We start from the raw sequence: 18,649 nt of genomic DNA on the forward strand, positions 1-18,649 counted from the left end.
TATTTAGTTTGATTATCTTTCATCTTAATGAAGCTGCATCTACAACCGTCATGTCATCTGAGGTTCCTTCAGTCGTTGTATCTGTATTTGAAATGCCATACATGGAGTCAGTCCTGACCAGCTGTCCATTTTGGCACACAGCATTTTCACTCATAGAGCGCTCTCTTTTTAGCCTGCCAACTGCATGGATTTCTTCATTTTGAAGGGTTGGAGGAGGTCTTTCTAAATCCAGAAAATCTAGTGGTCTTTCACTTAGCGTAAGCACACGAGGTGGTGTTTTTAGTGCCAGAGGTTTGAAGGGAGTTGACTGTATAAGGTCAAGATCTGCTGGACTTGAAAATGGAATGTCTTCATTATTTCCTGCTACAACAATTCTCTCTGGAACCTGCATAATCACACTAACATTTGAAACTACTTCTTGGAATCCTTGTTCCAGGTCAGCATTTGGTGGCGCTACCTTTAATTTTTCCGAGACCCTCATTCTCTGACTAATAATACCTTCGGTGTGTTCCATTTCATACTGAGCTCGACTGATTTCCGCCGTCTCAGCAGCAGTGGGAGAAGGAAATGCTACCCCACTCACTAAATGTGTACTGACTACTGCTTGCTTTTTGGCATTACCTGCTTCTGTGCTTCGTATTAAATCCTTTCACTTGCTTCAATATGCACGTGCTGGATTTAGAGCCACGTTTGCCCCCCTGGGCCCACTGGAGGGTCCCCGGCGAGGACTGCTGCCCGCCGGCTCCCGGGGCGCTCGGCTGGGCGCCGTCAGAGGCCGTGGGCCAAGCTCATGGAGGCGCGTGGGCAGATCACCGGCCTGAGAGGCCCGCAGCGGGCCACCACTGACTCTTTATAATTTGTTGTAATGTCTCTTCTCATACTAAACAAATATTCAGTTTCCTAAAAAAAATAAAATAAAAGATAAAGAAATGGCAGGTGTAAAGCTGGGCCCAGGGAGTTAACACACATGAGTTAAGGAGGACCAGGTGGGGACTTTGTGACCCTGGAATGTTTTCTGTCTGCTTCTCAAAAGCCTCAGATGGCATTTGCATCTTTGTTTAAACAAATCTTTTTATTTTGGAAATTTTCAAACAGGACAGTATAATGAACCCCCCCATGTGTGCCCATTACTTAGTTTCAACTATTTACCAACGTTTTGCTAGTCTTGTTTCATGCGGTCCCCCCCCAACTCTGCTGGATTATTTTCAGCACATCTCAGGCAACATGTCATTTCACCTGTAAACAGCTCAGTATATCTCTAAGTGACAAGAACTTTTAACAAAATCGTCATCACACCTCACAGAATTAAGTCAGTCCCCTGATGGAGTTGCAGAGGGCTTTCTTTGGTTGGTTTATTCAAACCAAGATCCAAAGAAAGGCCACATGCTGTGTTGGGTTGTTATGCCTCTTAAGTCCCCTTTATTCTTTCAAGAATTCCCCCATTGTATTATGCTATTGATTTGTGGGAGAAGCTGAGGTGTTTGTCTTATAGAATGTTCTCTACTTTGGATTTAGTCCATTGTTTCCTCATGGTGTCTTTTGTTTTCCTGTATCCCTCCGCAAATGTAGATTCAGACTTTTTATTAGATTCCGTTTCAGTTTTTAGTTATGGAAACCTCTTCGGTGGTGCTAGGTACTCACATCCGCCCCGAGAGAGGCACAGCATGTCAGGTGGCTGGTGTGGGTTTGCTCCCCTACCCACACACTTTTTAATGTTTCTATATCATTTATTTTTTTTATTACAAACCAAACAATAGATGAAGCATCTTTTTTTTTTTTAAACAAAGTTGGTTATTTTTAATCATTCTTAAGAGATGTTCAGAGGTAGTCATTACAGAGCTGGTACGGGAATCCCACTGTCTCAGGATTTAGGCTCCTTCGTTCTCTGTTAAATTATCCCCAGGGGCCATGAAGTTTTGTTTTGTTTTGTTTTGTTTTTCACACACACACACTGTATTTTATTTTTACAAGAGATAAATAGACTGACACCAAGCATTGTAAATGGATGACCACAACAAAAGCAACAATGATTGCAATTACCAAACACGAAACACACTCATACTATGTCATAATATTGACATTCAGTCCAGTAATCCTCCACTGTAACAGCTCCTTTACTTTGCAGTGAAAATTGATTTGTATATTCTTTGCCTCTGAGTCCTTGTGGGATTTTTTTTTTTTAATTCAAACAGAAAGTCACAAAAATTATAATCATCCTCATCAGTTAAAAAAAACATGAGCCCTCTGCCCTCCTCTCTTGAATCCATTTTCCCCCAGCAGCCCTCATCTGCACGGTTCCTGTTGTTCCTGCCAATGTTCACATGTTTTGTTTTCTTTTAAAAATAGGATTGTATCTACGTGAAACTCTGCAGTGTATTTTTTTCACTTCTCAATATATCAGCCATCTCTCAAAGCTGATACTTAGAAGATTCAATTAGTTCTTTCTAGGAATTGTTCTCGGCGTGGCTATGTCATCATGGATTCAGGAGTTCCCAGCTTTCTGATCTGTTTTTTTTTCCTCTGCCATTTAAAAAATATTGTGGTAAAATACATATAACATGAAATCTACCACCTTAGTCACTTTTAAGTGTACAATTCAGTGGCGTTAAGTACGTGCTCCGTGTTGTGCCACCATTGCCACTGTTTGGTTCCGGAACTTGCTCATCATCCCAAACAGAAACTCTGTGCCCATTTGTGGGTTTGCTGTTAAGAAAGGCAGCTTCCCTGCACCCCAGCCCTGTCCCAAGGGGCCCGCCTGCCCTGAGCCCTCCTCTACCCATCCTCCCTCCTACCCTCTTCCCTGCAGGTGTGTCTTTATGCGGCTGGCCACCATCTGTGTGTTGGTGTTCACTCTGGGCTCCGAGATTACGTCCTGCGATAACTACTCGTGTGAGCTCTGCGGCTACAACCAGAAACTCTACCCGGTGAGGCTGCGGGGATGGGCGTCCTGCTCGGCGGGTCGTTTGGGGGTAGTAGCATTAGGGTCGAGAGAACAGCCCGTGAAGCCAAGGGTTTGAATCCCAGTTGATCCTCATTCCTGCTGTGTAGCAGAGTCTGGCACACCAGGCACTTCTAATTCTAAGGGCTTGAAAACCACAGTCTGTGCTGGAGCTCAGAGGAGCATCGGCTGATGTCTTCCAGAGGCAGCAGGATCGGGGGCTGGAAATGGCGTTGGGAGAACCTGGCTTTTTCTGCTCCAAGTCAGGCTCATTTCTCTCTGGGTTTCAGTGCTGGGAGACCCAAGTTGGGCAGGAAATGTACAAGCTGATGATCTTTGACCTCATCATCATCTTGGCTGTGACACTCTTTGTGGATTTTCCTAGAAAGTAAGTGTAAGGGGTACCCCTCTTATCTCCCCCTACCCCCTCACCCTTTCCCTCATCCCCACCACAGGTTCCCATCACAGCTGCTCTTCGCAAAGTGCTGGATGATTCCGCATCCTGGGAACCACTGACAGCCATTGGTGACTTTGAAAAAGCTCCGGGCCATCACCTCCCCCTGGTCCATGATGTACCCCATTGAAAGGCAGCATGAAGCAGAAATGGTGCTGCTTTCCGCGGGGCTGCCGTGGGGTGACATCTTGCCAGCCCCTCTGGGCTGCAGTGGATACCACATTTCCTAGTCTGGGTTCAAGACCCAGCACTGCTGCTTCCTAGTCAATGTAACTGAGGGCAAGTTATTTAAGCTCTGTGCCTGTTTTCCTACCTGTGAAATGGGAATAGTAGCAGTGCCCACCTCATAGCACTGTTGTGAGGATTAAATGACGAAATGCAGATAAAAGTACTAAGAACACTCCATGCCACAGAACTCAACAAAACATTAACTGTCACCATCAGGATTATCATTACTTTGCTGTCATTAAAAAAAAAAAAATTATTCTCAGCATCTCCTTGAGCCCTTAAGTGAAACCCTGTTCACTTAATCACTTTTTTACCCACATGTACAAATTCTCCTGGTACATGCCAGAAGTCCAGTAAGCCCTTAAAAGTAAACGTTAAAAAAGAAACTGTCCTTTTAAAAAATTACACAAATATGATGTGAATATGTGCGTATTAAAGTTTTTTAATATTTAAACTTAAATAAATACAGAAATCCGGAGAATAGTGAGAGTTGTCTTTTGTTACCTTACCCCTACTTCCCAATCCCACCCCACTCCACGGAGGTGACCATTGTTAACACTTTGGGGTAGATCCAGCAGTTCTTAACAATAAAAACACACATTTGCATAAATACATGTGTAAGTAAACTCACAGTCTTGCTTGAAGTGTTCTTTTTTACCCCGCAAGTGGGATCATGGTACATCCACATGGGTCCGCAGCTTGCTTTTTCTCCCCCATACGAACAAACTACCATGAACAACTTTCCCTGTCAAGGCACGTGGATTTTCCTCTCTCGTTTTAAGGACTGTATGCTATTCCACTGTACCCATGGCTTCTGATTTGTCGATGCAGCCCCTACTGATGGGCATTTGGTTGTTTCCAGTATTTTTGCTAATATGTGGTAGTGCTACAGTGAACAACTATGTGTGTTTATCTCAGGCCCCTGGTCCTAGGGTTTTTGTAGAAAGCTTCTAGGATTCCAGGGAGTAGCATGCAAGGTGGTAGGGTCCTCATAAGCCATTTTGTGTGTGGATGCACAATAGCTCAATACTTTTTGGATTGAGTGGCAAACTAGAGCACAGAGACTGCCCGTGTCATTTTCTGTCAACTACAACGCAGTGAGGTAGGCTGTACTATAATCCCCTCACATTCCAGATGAGAAAAATGAGCCTTATCTAACGTGATTTGGCTGATAAAGTGTAGATCTGAGACTCGGACCCTGGTGTTAATGATCCCAGAGTTCACTATATTCTGCATCTTCTAGACATATGACTAACCAGTTTCCATGAGAAGTTATGTGTGGAAATAGCCCTAATTTTGTGGATGTGGTTCTGTGGCCTTGGCAGACACTGTAGTCCTGGTGGTAAATGGTCCTATTTGTTTCCAGGTTCCTGGTGACCTACTGTTCCTCTTGGAAGCTGTTTCGGTGCTGGGGACAGCAGGAGTTTGCTATCCCTGATAATGTTCTAGGGATCGTTTATGGGCAAACCATTTGCTGGATGGGAGCCTTCTTCTCACCCCTTCTTCCTGCAGTTGCAACGTTGAAGTTCATTATCATCTTTTACGTGAAGGAGGTAAGGAGAGGTGGGGTTGAGGGGTCAGTAACTGAGACCATCCTTGACCTTGCAAGACATTCGGCACACATATGCTTGGAGCCCACCCACATCCCATCAGATGTATCAAAATTGCATCCCTTATTTCATACATATTTTTATTCTGGAAAAAAGACTTTGAATGGATTTTCACATCTTTATCATTTTGAGAGTTTTGTTAAGAATGGTTTTGCTCCTGTGATTTAAATGTTTTTTGTATGTAACTAAGAGTTGCATTGCAATTGATCTGTCAGTTGACAGTGGTTCGTTTTGGTGATGTTTAACAAAAGGTTTATTAACTAAAGTTTTGTAGTTTCCTGTTTGGATTTTGGAGCTGGTGCATTTATTTTCAGTTCTCAATTATTTGTGTAGCTGCTCAAACAGCTCACAGGCCCCAGGCATTGTACCTGAACTAAGTGCTTAATGGGTGAAGTAGCTCTATAGAGGACTAACTTATCTGGGCTTGTTAACCAAACTTTTTCTTTATTGTAGAGGCAATATATGCTCACTGTTAAACATTTAAACAATACAGATATGTATTCCATCCCTTCTTCCAGAGGTAGCCTCTGTTAATAACCCCCGACATTATTGATCACCTATTATGCCAAGCCCTGAGGATTCATAAATGGAAGTAATAATAGTAGTAATAATAATGACAACGATAATAACAGATGATAACAATACTGTGTATCTCCGCTCTGCTGAACACTTTGCATAGATTATCATGTAACGCTTACACACACCCTTTGAAGTAGGCACTGCTAGTAACCATATTTTATAAATTAGGAAGCTGAAGTTTAGAGAGGTTAAGTAACTGGTCCAAGCTCACACAGCTTATAAATGACTCCTGGGATTTGAACCCAGGTTTACCTCACTCCAGAGCCTAAGCTCTTAATCCAGTAGGCAGGGCCTTGAATTGGGTCATACTTTCTACCTGGGTGTTCTGGCCTTTGAAGAATGTTCTGATGCTTTCATTTGGAAACTTAAATTGGCTGAAGTCACCAAAGGAGACATGGATGCGAGAAAACTCAGAGGAACTTGTTCTTCTTCCAGAAAATATGTTAGGCAGTGGTTTCCTAGTGTGTAGCCCAGTAAAGACAGCGTAGGGGTAATGGACTGGGTCACAGGCACTGGACTGAGTTCTGACACCCCAGTCTGACTGGCCACCTGCCCCCAGACACCCTAACAGGACACCAAGTGTCCCTGGTGCTCAGTGCCCTCGGCTCACAAGATGTTCCAGCTGCTGCAGTCACAGGAGCTTGATGCCCCTTCCCGAAGCTGTAGCTTTCTAGAATATTAAGGAGGAATTGGGTGCTGTTACTGTACCCCTCTCCCCGTCCCCACCAGATTTCTCCTTCAAGTCTTTTTTCCCTCAATGGAAATATTTATTTTTAATATATAGGAAAAATACATATGCTTGTAAAATTCAAGCAAATATCTCCTGTTTTGGTGTATATATATTTAGTACATATTTAAACCCCTGTAGAGAATAAATACTTTTCGAATTCTTTCAGATCATCACATTGTACGCTCTTAAGTATCTTACCATTTTATTTGTCAATTATACCTCAATAAAGCTAAAAAAAGAAAGAAATTTACAGTAAAACGTTAAAAAAATACTAAAAAAAAACTTAAACAAGATCATACAGTACAGAGTTTTGGAATCTACCCTTTTCATTTCACAGTGCCGTGTAGGATATAAAGCTTTTCTAAGGGCTATGTGGCTTTCCATTGTGTCGATGCACTTTAACCTTTAAGGAACCCCTTGGGTAGCTACTTAGGTTGCTTTCAGTTATTCCCTGTTATTAACAACTGTAGCAGTAAATATCCATATACTTATTTTTTGACCCATTTTAAAAATTTTGGCCTATACTGCTGACTACTCTAGAAAGATTATACCGATTTACATTCTATAATACATGACTGTGCTCATTTATCCTCAAGGAAGCTGTGCTCTTAATTTTTCCTCTTTCTTCCTCTCCCCTTAGATAAGTCTTCTTTACACCTGCAGACCCTCTCCGAGGCAGTTCAGAGCATCTAATTCTAATTTCTTCTTCCTGTTGGTGTTGCTGATTGGGCTGTGCTTGGCAATAATACCTCTGACAATCAGCATGACACGGTAAATATGACTTTGTCTTCTAGAACATTCCCTCCTTGACATGTCCGTCTTTTATGTTCAAGGCTTCATTGCATTCTTTATTGGCTTTCCTCACAGTGCTCCACCCGCAGAGATCAGTAAGTCACTCCTGGCTCCGCCAGGCCCACCTTTGTTTCGGAATCTCCCTCTGGATGCTGGAATATCTTGGGTCACTTCTGAACTTGGGCTTGCAGGGTTCTCACTGTGTTTGAGAGTGTCGGTTGGCTCTATTCTACCCAGATCCCTTTTCCTAGTATCTCTCTTCTAGTCCCCTTTGGGATTGTTTCTTTGTTTCTGATTATGAGGATAATACATGGTCATTGAGAAGACTTGGAGTGTCTTCTATTGCCAAGCACTGTGCTAGCTGCTAGGGGTATAAAGACAATTCAGACATGGCACAAGGAATGTAGTGTCTAGTGTGGAATTTGGAGTGAGCAGAAATGCTCAGTCCTGAGGATGGGAAGTTGAGGGTTCAAATCCCAGCGATGCCACTCCCTAGTGTTCTAACCATTTATACCAGAGGCTGGAAAGAGAGTAAATGATTTAGGTTTTGTGGGCCATATGGTTTCTATAGCAACTGTTCAGCTCAACGTTTATGTATCATCTATGTTGCAGCTGTAGATGATATATAAACTAACAGGCATGACTGTGTTCCAGTAAAACTTCATTTATAAAAATTAGGCTTGGGACATCCCTGGTGGTGCAGTGGATAAGACTCTGCGCTCCCAATGCAGGGGGCCCAGGCGCAATCCCTGGTCAGGGAGCTAGATCCCACATGCATGCCTCAGCTAAGGAACCCACATGTGGCAATAAAGACTGGGTGCAACTAAATGAATATTTAAAAAAAAAAAGGCTGTGGGCCAGATTTGGCCTGTGGGCTATAGTTTGCCAACCCTTGACTTACAGTCTCATGGAATTCCATTTCTTCATCTTTATTTTATTTTATATTATTTTTTTCCATTTCTTAATCTTTATTATTATTATTATTTATTTTATTTTATTTATTTATGGCTGTGTTGGGTCTTCATTTCTGTGCGAGGGCTTTCTCTAGTTGTGGCAAGCGGGGACCACTCTTCATCGCCGTGTGCGGGTCCCTCACTATCGCGGCCTCTCGTTGCGGAGCACAGGCTCCAGACGCACAGGCTCCAGACGCACAGGCTCAGCAATTGTGGCTCACGGGCCCAGTTGCTCCGTGGCATGTGGGATCTTCCCAGACCAGGGCTCGAACCCGTGTCCCCTGCATTGGCAGGCAGATTCTCAACCACTGCGCCACCAGGGAAGCCCCATTTCTTAATCTTTAAATGAAAAGTCTAGAACTTTGAATTCCTCTCTCAGGTTTTATTATTTTTTAAACTAAATTGAGTCTATATATTTTTATTGTAATAGTAGTATGTTACATATACTGAAAAATTCAAGCAGTACAGAAAAGGGTATAAATTAAAGAGAAAATATTGCTCCTCGTTCTCAGCTCTTAGTCCTACTCTAAGAGGTAAACCACTGTTAACATTTTATGAACCCTTCCAGAAATTTATTACGAAAAATGTATTTTTAATGCATATGGAATAATACTGTTTGGCAGCTTAATTTTTTTTTTTTCACTTTATATTGTGCCCTTTTCCAGGCCAGCACATAGAGAGCTCTCATTCTTTTAAAATTAATTTTTAGCTTTGACTTTTTTAGTAAGAAATACATTCTCATGGAACAGAACTCAAAAAGTATAAAAGAGTATATGGTGGAAATTCATTCTCCAATTCTATTTCCTAACTACTTAGTTTCTGTCTAAGACAGTCATATCTGTATGTGTTTGTCTCTCTCTCAGTGGTTCTTTATTCTATTGTATGAATGGATCATAAATTGTTCATCCATTTCCTTAAACAACATTTAGGTTGTTTCCAGGAATCTATTTTTATCCCTAAAATAGAGCTGCAGTGGAAAATTTCCTACACAGAACTTTATGATAAGAATGTAGGCAATTCATGTAAGCCTTAATTTAGTTTTTTCCATTGTAATTTTATTTTTCCCTACTTTTTATTTTGAAAAATTTTAAATCTATAGAGAAGTTGAAAAAAGCAACAATGAAAACTTATATACCCTTTACCTGGCTGTCCCAACTGTTAACATTCTGCTACGTTTGTTTTCTCTCTATACATACGTTTTTTTGTGTGTGTGATGATGAACCATTTGAAATTAAGTTGTAGGCATCATGACATTTCATTCCTAAATACTTGAACGTGCAGTTCCTAAAAATAAGGACATTCTCCCTTCTATATATCCACAATAACATTATCACACCTAAGAAAATTAATGCCAATATCATATTCCTGCCATTTTCAAATTTCTCCAGTCCCAAGATAGTCTTTTATAGCTTTATTTTTTAAATGAAGATCTTTCAAGTTTTACTTATTACTTTCGGTTGCGATGTCTCCTTAGTCTTTGATTCTTCAGTTTCCTCACCACTAAATTAAGAGAGTGAAGGACAGAGTCCCCACATTCTGGAGTTGTCTGATTGCTTTCTCACAGTGTCATTTAACTTGACCTTCTTCTTTTTTTGATTTCTGGTGCTCAATTTATTGTTGTTCTAAAATACCACCAGAGTAGCTATCTTCAAGTAACAGGTTCTTGTTTCTTTTTGAAGCATAGTTGATTTACAATGTTGTGTTAGTTTCAGCTGTACAGCAAAGTGATTCAGCCATATATATATGGCTTTTTCTTTTTCACATTCTTTTCCCTTTTAAGTTATTACAAAATATTGAGTATAGTTCCCTGTGCTATACAGTAGGTCCTTGTTAGTTACCTGTTTTACATATAGTAGTGTGTATCCCAAACTCCTAATTTATCCCTATCCCCCGGCCTTCCCCTTTGGTAACCTTAAGTTAGTTTTCTATGTCTGTGGGTCTCTTTCTGTTTTGTAAATAAGTTCATTTGTATCTTTTTTTTAGATTCCACATATAAGCAGTATCATATGATATTTGTCTTTCTCTGTCTGGCTTACTTCACTTAGTATGATAATCTCTAGGTCCGTCCATGTTGCTGCAAATGGCATTATTTCATTCTTTTTTATGGCTGAGTAATATTCCATTTGTGTGTGTGTGTGTGTGTGTGTGTGTGTGTGTGTGTGCGTGCGCGCGCGCGCACACACACACATCTTCCTATCCATTCATCTGTTGATGTATACTTAGATTGCTTCCATGTCCTGGCTACTGTAAATAGTACTGCTATGAACATGGGTGTGCATGTATCTTTTTGAATTAGAGTTTTCTCCAGGTATATGCCCAGGAGTGGGATTGCAGGATCATGTGGTAACTCTTATTTTTAAACTTGACCTTCTGTCCTGAATTTCCTATAAATTGGAAGTCAGGTCTAGAGACTTGATGAGATTTCAGGGTAAGCATTTTTGACCGGAATATTCCAGAAGGCCCATGAGGTCAGGCGGATCCTTGTGGGCCACTGTTAACAAAGCTTTGTGGGTACGCAGAGGAGGGACGCTCAGCCTGTGCTGCAGGCATGGCCCTGAGCCCCGTGCTCTGTGTCCTGGTAGCATCCCTTCCTCCAAAGCCTGTGGGCCCTTCACCAACTTCAACACCACCTGGGAGGTGGTCCCCAAGATGGTGAGCACCTTCCCCAGCTCGCTGCAGTCTCTGGTCCATGGCATCACATCGGAAGCCTTCGCAGTGCCTTTCTTCATGATCATCTGGTGAGTGAGAACCACCTGGATTCTGCGGGTATTTTCCACTGTGGCTGGTGGGCTCCTCTCCGCTGGAAAATGGAGCTCACCCGCGACTCTTGATATGGTACCAAACCTCTCTGAGCCGCACTTTCCCATCTCTAAGATGTCAAAATAATACCAATAGTAATTCTTTCAGAGGGTCACTGAGCAGGTTCAGGGAGATCCCACTTGTAATGGGGATCTGTACTTAGCCAGAAGCCTGACTTATAAAATATAACCCAATAAATGTTGCCTATTATTATATTACTGATTATTCACAAAATTAGTTGCTCTTTGGAAAAGGAACTGTCTTTGGAAAAGGAACTGATAACTGGGCTGAGAGAAGAGCACCAGACTAGAAGCATGCACTTGAACCCTGGCTTTACCACTTACAAGCTGTGTGGCCTCAGGTCATCACATACCCTCTCTGAGCCTCGATTTCCTCACCTGGAAAATGGGAATAAGAATGGCACATACCTCGTAGGGCTGTGAGAAGAAGGACACATGGTGAAGTGCTTAGCAGAGGACCTGGCCTTTAATGAAGGCTCGGTAAATGACACGTGTTGGGTGCAGGGGCGACGAGGGTTTTTGTGCAGTGATCCATTTTGAGTGTAATTCTAATCACAAATATCTGTTGAGGACTTACTTTGTACTAGGCATTGTTCTAATTATAGCCCATTCTCATTATTCATAAATTGCGTATTTTTTCCTGTATTGCAAATGTGCTTACTAGCTAAAATATTTTTGTAACCCAGAAATCAGTACTAATGGTGGTTTTTTTGGTGATTATTTGTAGACATGCGTAGAGTAGCAAAAAATTTGAGTTGCCTGATGCACAATGTCTCAGTGCATTTGGGCTGCTATAGTGAAATATCATAGACTGGGTGGCTAAACAACAGAAATTTATTTCTTACGGTTCTGGAGGCTGGAAGTTCAAGATCAAAGTGCCAGCATGGTCGGGTGAAGATCCTCTTCCGGCTTACAGACTTCTTGTATTCTCATATGGCAGAAGGGACTAGGGTGCTCTCTGGAGTCCCTTTTATAAGGGCACTAATCCCATTTGTGAGGGCTCCTCATGACCTAATCACCTCCCAAAGGCCCCACCTTCTAATACCATCATCTTGGGATTAGGATTTTGCAAGATATGAATTTGAGGGGGACGCAAATATTCAAACCATAGCTTAGACTGTAACTTAAGTGTCCTTTTTGTGATCCATTTAGTGCGATGTTTCTTGCATTTTGTGCTTTTGGTTGGTGATTTCTCTGTTCACGCATAGAGCTGAAGTGCCGTCCAAGGTTCCTAAGTGCAAGAAGGCTGGGATGGGTTTTATGAAGAAAATATGTGTGTTAGATAAGCTTCATTCAGGCACATGTCATGGTGCTCTTGGCTGTGAGTTCAGTGATATTAAATAAGGTGTCTTGAAACAGAAACAGGGTTATGTATTAATAACCTTCTCTCTCAAGAAACATAAAACACAGTATTGATCAGTTGACAAAAACGTTGTGATCAGGGGCATAAAGGAACCTATTCTGTATTTCCCCTCAGGGCACTGGTTCAGTGTTCCTGGAGACTATAGAACGGAAGAGAACTACCACAAATCACTGGAATTGATTGCAGCTTACATGTATTAACTCATGCAGTCATCACAGTTATCCTACGATATAGATATTATTAGAGGAAAACCCCACCATAATGCCAGAAAGGGGTTAAAAAATTCATTTGTTAAAGGCAGGATACCTTTGATATTAATAAAATGATGTGGGGTTGCAGCCAGTTAGCCTGGAATTGCAAGGATCCCAGAGTCCAGTGGTTCCACCCTAATCGATTCACCCCAGCTGTGGTTTGGCTGGCACCCCCTGGTGGTGGTTACCTGATCTGGCTTCCCCATCTTTGGGGGTCATTCTTGTCCTTGGCCATGAGGACTTCCAGAAGAGAAGACTGACATCACCGATTCCAGTGGCCCTCAGCCCTCTCTGGGGAGACTGGACAGGCAACCACCTCCCCTGCACAGAAAACAGGAACCAATTGCCAGTTGCTTTTATTCCAAATTGTATTATCTTAGGCTTGTTATCACTGGATTTTCCTCTATTATCCCCATTTTACAGATGAGGAAACTGAGGCCAGGGAGGTTCCACAATGATGATCCACAGCCAGTTCTTTCTGTGCTGAGCTGACCTTCTGGCCCGTCTCCTCCTCTCTCCCCTCTCCTGTGTGTGCCAGGAGAGCATCAGCAGCTTTTAATATTAACTCTAGAAAGCAAGGCAGCAATCAGTCTCTGCTGCCACTGCCAAATAAAACCCCTCTGGCTGTTTCTTTTTTTTTTTTTTTCTTTTCTTTTTATTGGAGTATAGTTGATTTACAATGTTGTGTTAGTTTCAGATGTATACCTCTGGTTGTTTCTGATGCCCTCCGCTTGGGAGACATGAGGGTTTTCTTTCTTTTTTTCTAACAAAAGTAAAACTGTTCCAGGCAAAGTGTGTCGGGTTTGTTTTCCAGTGGCCTTCAGTTGGTACAGACTCCCTAGTGACCTCTTGCCTTTCGTTGCAGTCTCGTTATGTTCTACTTCATCGCCCTAGCAGGAGCGCACCAGCGGGTGGTCGTCCAGCTCCGAGAGCAGCTGTCCCTGGTAAGGAAGCACCAGTCCCAGGAGCAAGGCTGGGACATTTACCCAGGACACTGAAAGGAATGGGGAGCTTTTCCCAGGGAGAGGGTGGGATGTTCCCATCACCACTCCCCCAGAACCCTGCCTTCAGGCTCGGCCCCCTCCAGCTGCACTCATTCCCTGACTCATCCATTCCCTCAACATTTGTATCCTCATACTGTGCTGGGATACACAGGTGAAGAAGAGAGACAAGGCTGCTGAGTAGTTAAAGAAAAAAGATAAATTCCAATTGCGATAACTGGTATGAAGATGATACAGAGAGGTAGTTAGAGTGGCGGGTGAACCGTCTGCTGCTGGGATGGTGGCCACGGAAGGCCTCTTTGGAGGCGGCGACGGTGGAGCTGAGGCTCGAATGATGAGAAGGAGCCAATTATGGGAGGTCTTGGGCATGAGAGTAACAGGCAGAGGGTACATCGAGGAGTGAGCCGGGCACTCCCGGGCCCAGGGGGAAGGGCGGTGTGGCCGGAGGGTGCAGGATGATGGGGAGAGGCAAGGCGATGCTAGAATCACAGCATAGCTGGGGTCTCAGCATCACCTGAGGGCTCTGGTGGGAAGTTTGGGTTTAAATTCTGAGTGTGATGGGAAGCCATTGGAGGGTGGTAAGTAAAAGTCTGATGTTCATTTTTAAACGAACATTTTTACAAGGCCGCTTTGTGGACCAGGGGCTGGGGAGGGAGGAAGAGTGAAAGAGGGAATTTGGAGCCCATTGCCATGGTCCAGTGGTTATTACCTACCAAGTCTGATAGGTAATTTCTTAGGTCGAAATAATGATATTTGTTTCCAAATATATTGAATGTGCTCTTGAACCTGTCTTTGTTTTTAGGAAAGTCGTGACAAACGTTATCTAATCCAGAAACTAACAGAAGCCCAGAGGGATATGAGGAACCGGCTAGACTGATGGGGAGATGCTGCAGCGTGAGGTTTGCAGGCTGGCCTGGTGACCTGCCAGCCGACACCATCCACCTGAGATTTTAGCAGAAATTTTTTAATATATTTTTCTGGAGTTTGGGCCTTTCCTGAAAGTGGCCCCATTCGTGCAGCTCCAGTGCCTGTGTTTACATAACCCAGCCCCTGTTGAATGCTTTAGGGACTTAGAAAAGTAGGTTTGCCTGAGGCCCAGCAGCTCAGGCTCAACCAAGACACTGAAGCCATTGAAGCTTTTCAACCAAAATTGAGGAGAGACCATTTACAGTTTTACAAGCTTATTTGTATTGTCTTTTAAAGTTAACCATAGAGGTCATCTATCCATGAGCCTGGGTTAGTTCTTTTGAGCCAGGTTCTGGGGGTTTAGGCTGAGAAATGTTCCTTAAGAAGTAGTGACTCTCTAGGATGGTTCTGTAGACGTAAAATGGAGACTCGATGTTTTTTAAATGGAGAAACCCTTGAATTGTGGTGTTTGGAACAGATGGTGGGAGCATGAAGAGGATGGTTATGTAATTTCAGCTACATGATAATATGTAATATGAGAATAATATTATAGGAGAGAAAAACCGTTCCTGCTGTGTGAATAAGCAAGGCCCTGAGTGCCCTGGATTGAGCCCTATGAGGAGGGAACAGCGGCAGGATGGCAGCCTGGATTTCGTAGCTTCCTGGGCATTTTGCTACAGCTTTGTTACTCAGGGCAAACTGCCTTTAAGGGCCTGGGTATCCACAAACCTTCCGTCCCTCTAGTCCTGGGTTTGGGGACTTGGCAGAGTGCCATCAAGATTAAGAGGCAAAGTTTGTCTCTCAGTCTTCCAAAGGCCGTTTCCCTTCCTGCACTGAGGTCTCTGAATGACACTTCATGGTTGGGAGCCAGGCTGGAAAGGACCGTTGAGTCTTTGAGTGTTTTGGCACGTGGGTTGCGGCATCAGGCCAACCTATGCCGGTGTACCGAACTAGACTGAATGCTGGTGTCTTAAATATACATATTCATATTTTTAAGGTCTGTTGTTTCTCTTGTGCTTAAAATTTTTAATTTTATTTTACAAAACATGCAGAGTATCTCCTCAAATTTCCGTTACCATAAAAACCGTATGCAGTAAATACCTCATCATAAGCTTACCTGAAATTGATAGCTTTAAACCTTTTAATGTAAGCCTAGATTATGGTTTAATGTAAGCAGTTTTCATTCTAATACCTTCAGAATCTTTTTCAAAGTACTGTAGTTTTGTAACGGACCGTTTGTGCCCTCCTTCTATTGTTTTCCTTCCTTTCACTGCCTCTAAACCTTTCCTGGGGGTAGCCTGGAATTTAAAGGTGGGTGCAGGTTTTAGAAAGCTGCTGCTGTGAAGAATATTTCCCACCCTCACCCCCTCCCCCCATTACTCAAAAATGATTGACTCCTTGCTCTGAGAAGCTCACCATAGTTAACATATTTCTGTATACTTGTCCCTTTGCCAAACAATTTTTTTTTTCCTGCTCTTCTACAGGTAGTATTAACACAGGATATTTTTATACCTATAAAGCCGATGAGCTTTTCAAGCTTTTCTTATCTTGTATGAATTTTTAAGTCTAATAACTAGTATCATGGAATTTTGAACAAACGGAAGTTCATTCCATCCTCACTTTTAAAAAATTATAAATTGTTGGCATTTTTGCCTAGAGAATTTATATGTATAACATTCTTGCCTTCACCATGCTTCTGAGAACAGTCAAGTTTTCTGTGGTGTGTGTGTGTGTGTGTGTGATGGAAGCTCTGTTTTCTTTCCCTATTATTATACTGAAATATGCTAATATATTCATTTTAGTTACATGCTGCTAATTTGCATACTTCTTACTTGAATGTTTTTATATATTTTGATAACTTTAATAACTGCAGGTGATGTCTGTATAATTGTTAAAGTGCAGCTCTCGCTAACAAATGTGCATTACAACTACTGATTAAACTATGTCTTGAAGGTTTTAAAATGTGATTGTGTGTATTTGAATTCTTGGAGGCGTCTTGTTAGCAGTCAAGTGATCATGAAAGCTGTAACAGTTTGTAAAGTTGCTCTTTACCTTTTCCTAGAATCAGAGAGAAGAAAGAAGTGGTTAATTATAGAAAATCATCAAATGAGTGCTTTTAAGACTTGCTTTTAAGCCAAGGAAGGATGTGTGTGTGTGTGTGTTTTAAACTTAAAAGGCATAAAGTTATTTCAAGACTCCCCATCCCACTTCCCAGAGGGAAACACTGCTAATGATGCTTATTTTATTCTCCCAGAAAATTATATATTCAAACAGATATGTATCTGTAGTTGTATGTGTGATATTTATTTATTTATGAGCTTTTCCATTTTTTCTCCTTAATAACATCTTGAAGATCTTTATATGGAGAATAGTTACTCATTCTTTTTAATGACTACATGGTATTCTTCCATTGTGTCAGTGTATACTTTCATAATCATTCACCAATGCTGGATACTTAGTTTTCAGTCACTCCCCCTTCCCATCCCCTTGCCCCGGACCCCACACACACCTCATTACAAGTACTGGGAGCTGGAATTTTGAAAGTCCATGCAAACATTTCTCTTTTCTCTGTTCTACCCCACTGGCTTCAGGTTCTTGTTCTTTATCAAGATGGCCTTGCACTTTCTTGGAATCACAAAATATTCTAATTACAGCAAAGGGAAGAATCCAGTTTGGCAAGTCTTTAGTTTGCATTAACTCTTAAGTTAGCAAAGTAAATTCCTGCAGCTACATATCTGATTGTAGATACCCACTTGAGTAAGTACTGGAGAAGAAAGGAATTAATTTCCTGGGATGGCACTGCTAGGTCTGATCCCTAGGAAGATAGAACTTCTGAATGTGTCTTCTTTATATAGGGTGTTGCTTTATTAGTAAATTCCATTTGGTGTATTGTCTTTCCAATGCATGGGATGTGCTTGGGACATAGAATGGCTTTGTACTTGCTTAATTGTGTAATTTTGTACAGGTGTCTTTACCACTGTGAGATAAAGATCCCTTATCTTTAAAATGCAAAAATAATATAGACATTCACTTCTATTTTTGAGGATTGAATTAGGGAATAATAAGCCTTTTCTTTATGAAATTTTGTATTCTCATTACAAAAATACTTGTTTAATGTAGAAAATAAAGGGAACATTGAAAGCTACAGAGAAAAAAAGTAAAAATCATATATGAGCAATATTTGTGGACATCCACTGTTAATCTTGGCAAATTCCCTTTAAGGTAGAAAGAACAGAGGGAGGGAGGGAGGATGAAAAGAAGAGAAAGAAAAAAAATTGGTATTCTCATTTCTTTTTCATAAGTGTTTTCTCATTTTATCCGAAGTTCTTTATAAGCATTTCAGTAGGTTACATAACATCATACAGATGGATCACAATTTTTTTTTTTTTTTAAGTTTTTGGCTGCACCCCACGGCATGTGGGATCTTAGTTCCCCGACCAGGGATCGAACCCACACCTCCTGCATTGGAAGGCAGAGTCTTACCACTGGACCGCCGGGGAAGTCCCCACAATTTTTTTGAACATTCCGTTGCTGCTTAACATTTTGTTTTCAAATGTCCCTGATAATAAATGAGACACACAAATCTTTGTCAATATCTTTTCCTTTTTTTTTTTTTTTTTGAGACAGAGACCTGGAAATGGGATTACAGCCAAGATTTTAAGGCTTTTGAGAGCTAGATTTACACTCAGGAGCTTTACATGAGAATGTTACAACAGCCTCACTTTCACCAACTATTTGGATTTAAAAAGGTATATAATAGTCAATCATAGTTTTAAATTATTGCAGTGTGTTAATTTGAAAACAATTAGCAACATTATTTTACAATAGCAGTGTATCTTAAATATTTTATAGTAATGGGTAATTGAAACACAAAAGACCCCAAATAGCCAAAGCAATCTTTTTTTTTTTGGCTGCATTGGGTCTTCGTTGCTGTGCGCAGGCTTTCTCTAGTTGTGGTGAGTGGGGGCTACTCTTTGCTGCGGTGCACGGGCTTCTCATTGCGGTGGCTTCTCGTTGCGGAGCAC

At 41.7% G+C, this 18,649-nt stretch overlaps 1 protein-coding gene across 2 annotated transcripts in view; it reads left to right on the forward strand.

Annotated features, from left to right (window-relative positions):
- The window catches only part of TMC7 (transmembrane channel like 7), a 54,827-nt gene extending 38,268 nt beyond the window's left edge, over positions 1-16,559 (forward strand). For both annotated transcript variants that reach the window (XM_057529814.1, XM_057529815.1), the window contains 7 exons: positions 2,807-2,924; positions 3,229-3,326; positions 4,987-5,173; positions 7,180-7,310; positions 10,867-11,022; positions 13,583-13,661; positions 14,521-16,559. In XM_057529814.1, the coding sequence (XP_057385797.1) occupies positions 2,807-2,924; positions 3,229-3,326; positions 4,987-5,173; positions 7,180-7,310; positions 10,867-11,022; positions 13,583-13,661; positions 14,521-14,595 (844 nt within the window). In that variant the 3' untranslated portion in view covers positions 14,596-16,559. The remainder of the gene's footprint in view (positions 1-2,806; positions 2,925-3,228; positions 3,327-4,986; positions 5,174-7,179; positions 7,311-10,866; positions 11,023-13,582; positions 13,662-14,520) is intronic.
- The last annotated feature ends 2,090 nt before the right edge of the window (positions 16,560-18,649 follow it).

This window comes from Balaenoptera acutorostrata, chromosome 15 (genome assembly GCF_949987535.1).
Source record: "Balaenoptera acutorostrata chromosome 15, mBalAcu1.1, whole genome shotgun sequence".
NCBI lineage: Eukaryota > Metazoa > Chordata > Mammalia > Artiodactyla > Balaenopteridae > Balaenoptera > Balaenoptera acutorostrata.